Genomic DNA, 8,628 nt, shown 5'->3' with positions numbered 1-8,628 from the left:
TTATCTTAATATTAATTATCCTAATAAAATAAAATAAAATAGAGTCTTCCAAAATAAAATCTCTTCTATTTGCTTTTAAGTCCTTGTGCCTTCCATGTTCGCACTTTTGGCACCATATTTGTCCCACGTTGCATATTGGCCCATTTGATCTCCAAATTGACGCTTTTTCCCTTGGATTTACTTTTCGCCTCCAATTTAGTCCCTAAAAGATAAAAAGACATAAATAGCTCAAATTAGTAGGCTCAAGCTCAAAATAAACACATGATTAATATATAAAACACGTCATTTTAAAGTATTATCACTCATCTGTATTAATTTTTTATATAAATTTAAAAATACTAAAAAAATTAAAATAAAAATTTCCTAACAAATTGAAAATAAATTTTAAAATGCGATACTTAAATAACATTAAGATAAGTACAACTTAACAAGCAAATGTCTCAAAATAGTAACAAAATTAATGATAAAATAAGAGTTATGCAATATCTAAACAATAACAATAAAATAGTAGTAATACAATAGTAAAACTATAAAAAATAGTGAGAAAACAATATGAAAATAACAATAAAATAGTGAGAAAATAACATAATAGGCCGGATCATTTTCTAAATATTTTCCAACAAATTAAAAATAAATTTTTAAAATGCGTATACTTAAATAACATTAAGATAAGTACAACTTAACAAGCAAATGTCTCTAAAATAGTAACAAAATTAATGATAAAATAAGAGTTATACAATATATAAATAATAACAATAAAATAGTAAGAACATAATAATAAAACTATAACAAAATAGTGAGGAAATAATAAAAAATGACAATAAAATAGTGAAAAATAACATAATAGACCGAATCATTTTTAAACATACTTTTTATTATTTAAATTTATTTTAAATTTATATTTTACCCGAAACTCTTTAATTCTGATATATGGTAGTAATAATTGTACTTCTACCGTTATGGGTTCAAATAACCATTTAATACCACAATTGGTGCATGACATAGCATGTGAAAGCAGTTGGTTGGGGGGTGGGTGGGTCGGTCACCCACGTGCAATTTCATATATATATATATTTACTTTGACTTCACTATCCTCTCGATGTTTTTCTTCTTCTTTTCGATTGTTTTTAATGGATTGGATTCACTTTCCAGAATTGTGTTCTGTCTAATACGTGTATACGAAAATCAATGTCATCAGACAGACAGTCCGCACGTGAGACGTGACAATTTACCATTTCTTTTTTTTTATTTCAATTTTTAAAATTAAATACAAATGAGATATACATGTTTCTAGTTTTAAAAAATTAAATTTGATCTCGAGTTAATCAATTAAAATATTAAAATATTTATTAATTAAGTTTTAATTTTTAATTTACAAAAAGAATTAAACATAAATAATCAAATTTAAACTCATTTTAGAAAATTCATCTAAAATTTTGAAGTATTAATAATGAAAAATTATATTATTTTTGTTTCATGAAACAATTTTAAAATTTAGGATCAGTATCTTATCTGTCTCTTTAATATAGTTATAAAATGTAAATAATTAATAATTGAACTTGTTGAGTACATTAAAAATTAAAAATAATAATAACTCTTAAATTTTATTAATAATATTTAAGTGAAGTTTATATACTTTAATTCTATACCATTAGTATAACTAGTTTTTAATTTAATTTAATTTAATGAAACGGTCCAATTTGATTATGTGAGTAAAAATTAGAAAATCTTATACCAAGGGAATATATTCATGTAGCCAAAGGAGGAAAAGACATTTGACAGCAGCCACTTTGGACTTTTGAAAAGAAAATGCAAATTAATGTACCAAATATATGAATTGCATTAGGTTTTAATTTTTAATGAATAAAATAGTAATATTCCTTTTACCCATCAAATTCAAATTTTGAAAATATAAAAGAAAAGTAAAAAAGTCAAATTAAATAAGTAATAAGAAATAAAAATGGTTCAAGCTTTGAAAATTGGGAAGAAACAAACAAGAAATTGATACCTAATGCACTTATTTTTATAACAAACTAGATTTAATTTCAGAGACAAAATTATTTTTTGAGAATTGAATTATAATTTATTGAATAAATCAAAATATAATTTTATAATTATATTAACTACAAATTTTTAAAGTATTAAATAATAATTTTATTTTAAGAATTAAAATTGAGTTATAAATTTTGATGGTTCAAAATATAATTTTATTATTATATAGATTTAATTTTTTAAAAGTACCCATTTAATTTGTTGTAAATTTTTTGTATAAATTAAATGCTTTGAGAAATTTTTTTAATGGTTAGTTAAATTAAAATTGATTTCTATTTTTTTGCACTTGCATTAATTCGCCCAATTGTACTTCCTTTTAATATGCCAAGTTACATTTTTTTCAAAAATGGGAAAATTGTGATTGTTCTCATGTTATAATTTTGGTGCATTAATTGACAAAAAAATCAAATTTTATTGCTCATAATCTTATTTATTAGGAAATAACTTAAGCTGTTAAAATTATTTTTTTTCATATCAAATCTAAAAGCTACTTAAAAAAATAAATTAAACAAAAAGGAAAGATTTCAATTTAAAGTTCTAGCTTTGTACGTAGCTTGGCTGGGATTATTTTGGAGGGAATAGCACTGTCTTTTATACCTTATCTTTTAACTTAAAAATTTTCGATATTCGATAGTTATATTGGATATTGTCTGATTTTATGAGCCAACATCTTTGATTAAAGAGGAATTACTTTGTACGTTAAGACATTCGCAAGTTCAATCCCATACAAATTTAAACCATTTAAATTACGTACTTGACATGGATAAAACGTAGTTATATTAACTTAGATTAAAATTAAAATCAAATTATACGAAATCCTAAAAAAAATTAGACTTAAAATATTATTTAAATGATAATTAACTCCTTACTGATCGGAAATCATATATTTTAATAGATTTTATTAAAAAAAAAAAAACAAATGATATAGCTGCTCTATGAACTCAAGGGGTGAAAGTAGGCAAAGGTCAAAGTAGATGACTACAATTTTACAACTCAAAAAGAGAGGAGCTGATGTTCCTTTTGGAGCTCTAATCATCCCCCTTTTTCTTCTTGTCTGTTCATTTTCATTACAGGAAACCAAAACAAGTGGAAAAATCATTACATTCAGATACTAAAACAACCCCACTTTTTTCCCCTTTTATCCTCGTAAAATCACCCTCTTCTTTGGGTTTTTTTTTTTTTTTAATTTTGTTGTTGTTGTTGTTATAGAATGGGAAGGTCGATCCCTCCGTTGCCGGCGCCGCCGTTGCAGCAACCGCCTTTGATATACCACCAGAGTCTTTTGCCTGCACGACTCATTTTCCCACCTGTCGCAGCTGTTTCCGCTTCCTTTTCAATCTTATTGGTTCTGTCTTTGTGTCTTCGTAAAATCCGACGGCAACGTACTAATCCCGCCGACTCTAAACCGCCGCATCGGTACTCTTATTCCGTCCTCCGTCGTGCCACCTCGTCGTTTTCAGACTCTCGCCGCCTTGGTCAAGGGGGATTTGGCTCTGTCTACCGTGCTAATATTAACAACAGTAACGGCAATCGAACCGTCGCCGTTAAGGTGATGGACGCCGGTTCGCTCCAAGGGGAACGTGAGTTCCAAAACGAGCTCTTCTTCGCTTCTAAACTCGACTCTTCCCTGGTCGTGTCGGTCCACGGCTTCTCTTACGACCGCAAACGACGCCGGATGCTCCTGGTGTACGAGCTCATGCCTAACGGCAACTTGCAAGACGCGTTGCTTCATCGGAAATGCCCTGAATTAATGAACTGGAAACAGAGGTTTTCGATCGCCGTTGATATCGCCAAGGGACTTGATTACCTTCACGGATTGGACCCTCCGATCATTCACGGCGATATTAAGCCGAGTAACATTTTGTTGGATCAGAATTTCTCGGCCAAAATTGCGGATTTTGGATTAGCACGTTTGAAATCGGAGGAAATTAAAGTGGAAATAGCAGAGGATTATGGATCGGTAGCAGAAACAGAGAGTATAGCTACCGGAATCGAGGAGTTCAATTTTCCGGTTGATCAATCGCCGGTTTCGGTTACTGGGTCTCCGCTGAATGCGGAGGTTGTTATGGCCGTAGTTTCACCCGAGCCGGTTGCGGCCTCCCCTGATATAGGAAGTGTTTCGGAGGGGATTTTCGATAAGGCGAGTGTCGAGAGCGGTATAGAATTGACGAATGCCGGGAAGCACAATGATGCGGCGGCAGCGGAGGAGAGTGATGAAGTGAAAGATTATGTGATGGAATGGATTGGGACTGAGATCAAGGAGAGACCGACTAGTGATTGGATCGCTTCAGTAGCGGCTTCTTCGAGTAGTAAAACGAATGCGAAATTGGAGAAGAAGAAGAATAAGAGTAAGAGACGATTAGAATGGTGGGTGTCGATGGAGGAGGACAAGGAAAAGAACGTAAAGAAAGAGAAGCGAAGGCCGGCGAGGGAATGGTGGAAAGAAGAGTATTGTGAAGAGCTCGCGAAAAAAAAGAAGAAGAAGAAGAAGAAAAAGAGACAAGGGACGTACAATAGCGATGATGCGGAGAATTGGTGGCCAGTTGACGACGAATTGTACACGGAAAAGAGGAAAAGGAGTAAACGAAGTAGGAGTAAAGGGAGTGTTGGCAGTGTGGATTGGTTATGGGAAGGACTTAGCGGCGAATTACGAAGAGCTTGGCACGATTCATTCAGTGGGGAAATACCGAAGAGTGGTGGTGCTAGTAGTACACCGAGTATGCGAGGAACTGTTTGCTATGTCGCACCCGAATACGGTGGCGGTGGGGACGTATCGGAGAAGTGCGATGTTTATAGCTTCGGTGTTCTGCTTTTGGTTTTGATAGCGGGTCGGCGACCATTGCAGGTCACCGAGTCACCGTTATCCGAGTTTCAACGTGCGAATTTGATTTCTTGGGCTCGACGTCTCGCCCGAACCGGGAAACTTATCGATTTGGTAGACCAAAATGTACAGTTTTTGAATAGGGAGCAAGCTCTTTTGTGTACCACAGTTGCTTTGCTTTGTTTGCAAAAATTACCGGCTCGTCGACCTTCCATAAAGGAAGTTGTCAGCATGCTCACCGGTGAGGCGGAGCCGCCTCAGTTACCGACGGAATTTTCCCCTTCACCTCCGTCACGGTATCCATTCAAGTCTCGTAAGAAGGTCCGGTGAGGCATTTTCACAGTAGTTTATTGCTTTTAGCATCATTGTAAATAAAACAGTCATTTTTTATTCTCTTTTTTTTTTATTGGCATTTAAAATTCAATGGTTTACAAGTCACTTGCATTTTTCTTGATGTTACTAATATGGCCTACAAATTCATTTTGATAATTATATGACAACATATTTGCACTTTTTGTCAATTTCATCCTCACATCAACATTTTTGGCATTGAAATTTCTTACTGCTCCCATTAATAAGCCTCAAATGCATATTTAAGACCTAGCTGAGCAGGGACCAATCATCCATGGAATGAATCCTTAGAATTAATGGTTTTTTTAACTATATAGATGGTTGGAACAATTAGTCCATTGTTTCTTGTTTTGATTGGTTCAACTCATCTAACCTATTGATCTGATTTGATTAAATAAATAATTAAAAATAAAAAAAAATGATTTAATTAGTTCAATCATCTATTCAATCAGTTTTTTTTTTCAGTTCAATTGGTTTATATTAGTTTGTAGATTAATTAATTTAATTTTTTTCCCTGAATCGATGTACCGACTGAATCTTAATCCAACTGATTTCAGTAACCATTTCGGTTTGGTTCCAACATCATTCAAGAGTTGTAATAGTTGTATTGAAGGTGCTAATTGGTAGGGAAAATAAAAAGGGATCTAGCCCCCTACCCTGCCCTTTTATTCATGGCTCCAACCCATTGCGAGCAGTGTTGCTATGACCAAAAGAGATAAAAAGCTGCAAATTGCATATTAATTGCAACTGTTTTCTTCTTTTGTTCATTAAAAGTACGGTAGTTGCTTTAAAGGCAATCAATTAATTTGAAGCTTTTCCAGCAAATGTTGGATGCAATGAGTTGTTATACTTTTTATAAATTTATAATTTAATCTTCAGATTTTTCATCCAGTTAAACTTAGTGGTTATATATATATATCTATATATATATATATATATTAATTTTAAAATTCAGTTTCAACTATTAATACAATTAGAATTGTTTTGTAAAATATGAAAAGTAAGAGAACTATATTTTTAAAAATAAAATGATATGAATTAAATTATAAATTTGTGAATAGTACAAATATCAATAGTATATTTTAACTTTTTTCAACTAAAATGTATTGGTATCACTTTGTTTTTCTTATAACAGTGGATTTATTTATATTTTTAAAATATATTTAATATATGTATAAAATATATATAATAAATGACATTAAATAAATTTCAAATATAAAATATTGAGTAAACTATACTTTTATATAGCAATTGTATTGAGCATTACCTCGACATTCATGTTCTCTTTGAACTCAAATATATTATATTTAATAAGGTTCATTAACATTAGATATTTATATTTCAAGCTCGAAATTCTCCTCTGGCTTAAAGTAGAGACTTTCCCTTTAATTCTTGACTGGCTTGTTCAATTTTATGCTCCAGTTGAGTCAATTCTATAGATTGGACTGATACAAAAACGACTTCAACATCGGTTTCACAATTTGACCATCGTAATAAATAATAGTTCTAGTTCATAAAAAATTATATACAAAATTTAATAATTGTAAAAAAATAATTTTCACTCTAACTAGTATAACTTTAAAAAAAATAATAGAAAAAATTAGTTCAATCATTAGTTTAATGAATTTTTTAATCCGATTCAACTAGTTCACATATTAACCGGTTGAATTCCATATTTCAAATTAGTACCCAATAAATTCTAGATCTAAATACTTTTAATTCGAGTTTAATCTCTAAATATTTGATTTTTAATTATTTTATTTAAACAATTAATGAGTTAATGCTGTTGAAAACTATGGGCAACAGACTGAAGTCTACTTTTCTAGAATGGGCCCAAACCAACAATACGATAAAACTTAAAAGGATTCAAGCTTAGTCTTACTTTGTTCATTGATCACATTCAATATTATTGTTAACCATTAGTCAAAAGCCCATCAGCATATAAAAATCTCCCTTTACCCTTAAATGAAGGCCCATTAACATCTTAATATCAATCTCTCTCTTGCATTGGAAATAAGCTATTAATTAGGGTACATATTTTTTCTATAACCATGTATGCCATTATCCATTTTACGGTTAAAATATAATTTTGTTCAAATCAATGTGTTACTTAGGTAAAGTTTTTCTAATTCTAAAATTCAAATTTAATATAAATATTTGAAAAAAATTCACTTTTACTTCTTTCAATTATTTGTAATTAGTCACGAAATATAGATTAACTGTATAAAATAACAAATAAAAATAATTATAAAAACATCTAATCTAAAATATTTTAGAAAATATATAGAAACTAGTTTATGAAAAAAGATTCGTTGTTTAGTTTTGATGTATATTTATGGGATTAAGACAAAGAGATTGTGTTAATGATGTAATAGAATCACCAACAGATTACGAATACTGTGGTTTAGGATACGCTGACTCGCATTTCGTAGGCCAACAGTTTATTATGGAATCCTTTTTTTTCATCAAATCAACACCAATCTTAGCTGCATTATGTCTTAAGGTCTGTCTGTCTGTCTGTCACAATTGTTTCATCATTATTTTCTATTTTGGTTTTTCTTTTTTTGGCCTTTGACCATCAAACTCTTGTAGTATGTCACGCATGGATTTTTTGCATCAATACTTAAGCCGTATCTAATACAATATATGAAATCCTTTCCTAACCTTTCTTTTTCTTAATAAATGTCTTCCAACTGCACAAATTTAAATTTAATAATTGAGAATTAGTTGGTTTGATGTTATTGTTTTCGTGACTATTTGGGTGAACTGAATTCAAACAAATTTAAGTATATTATTTTATCTATTGTAAGAATCGGGTTATGAATAGTTTAAGCATTATCTATATATAAATTAAGTTTATCGATATTCATATGTATTATGAAACTTATGATTTGTTCGGGGTCAAGTGTCAAATAATACAAATGTTAAATAACATTTTGGGATTTGAACTTGGTAATTTTTTCACGTTGGGGCTTGAACCTTCTTTTGTTCAAGTTAGGCCTTAAACGTAGTAATTGTTCCGACATTGGGACTTTAATTTTGTTTTACCCAATTTAGTTTTTGAAAACCCTAAAGTTCAAGCCTTATGTGAAAACAATTGTCAAGTTCAGCCCCCAATTAATGTAAGAACAATTGTTAAGTTTAAGGTCTAGCTTAGACCGAAAAAAGTTTAGGCCTTAATGTGAGAAAAGTTGCCAAGTCCAAGTTCCAATGTGCAAATAATTGTCAAGTTTAGAACTTAACTTAGACAAAAAAAAAAAATTAGACCCTAGTGTGAAAAAGTTGCCAAGTTTAAGTCCGTGATTTGGACCCAGAATGCTAAAAGAATAAACTATTAAAATAAAAAAGGATAAATCTCAAATTTATACATAAACTTTGATTCAATATGCATATTGATACATCAA

General features: G+C 30.6%; 1 protein-coding gene across 1 annotated transcript; it reads left to right on the top strand.

Moving 5' to 3' along the window:
- Positions 1-2,972: 2,972 nt before the first annotated feature.
- Positions 2,973-5,307, top strand: LOC108477094 (receptor-like serine/threonine-protein kinase At4g25390). The gene has a single exon (XM_017779541.2). The coding sequence runs from the start codon at positions 3,263-3,265 to the stop codon at positions 5,201-5,203; it is 1,941 nt and encodes a 646-aa protein (XP_017635030.1). The 5' UTR covers positions 2,973-3,262; the 3' UTR covers positions 5,204-5,307.
- Positions 5,308-8,628: the final 3,321 nt, after the last annotated feature.

This window comes from Gossypium arboreum, chromosome 12, assembly GCF_025698485.1.
Source record: "Gossypium arboreum isolate Shixiya-1 chromosome 12, ASM2569848v2, whole genome shotgun sequence".
In the NCBI taxonomy this organism is placed as follows: domain Eukaryota; kingdom Viridiplantae; phylum Streptophyta; class Magnoliopsida; order Malvales; family Malvaceae; genus Gossypium; species Gossypium arboreum.
This window is presented reverse-complemented; position numbering and strand designations above follow the sequence as displayed.

Excerpts from the sequence above, each read along its gene's own strand:
- LOC108477094 (XM_017779541.2), top strand. The coding sequence starts at position 3,263 with ATGGGAAGGTCGATCCCTCCGTTGCCGGCGCCGCCGTTGCAGCAACCG.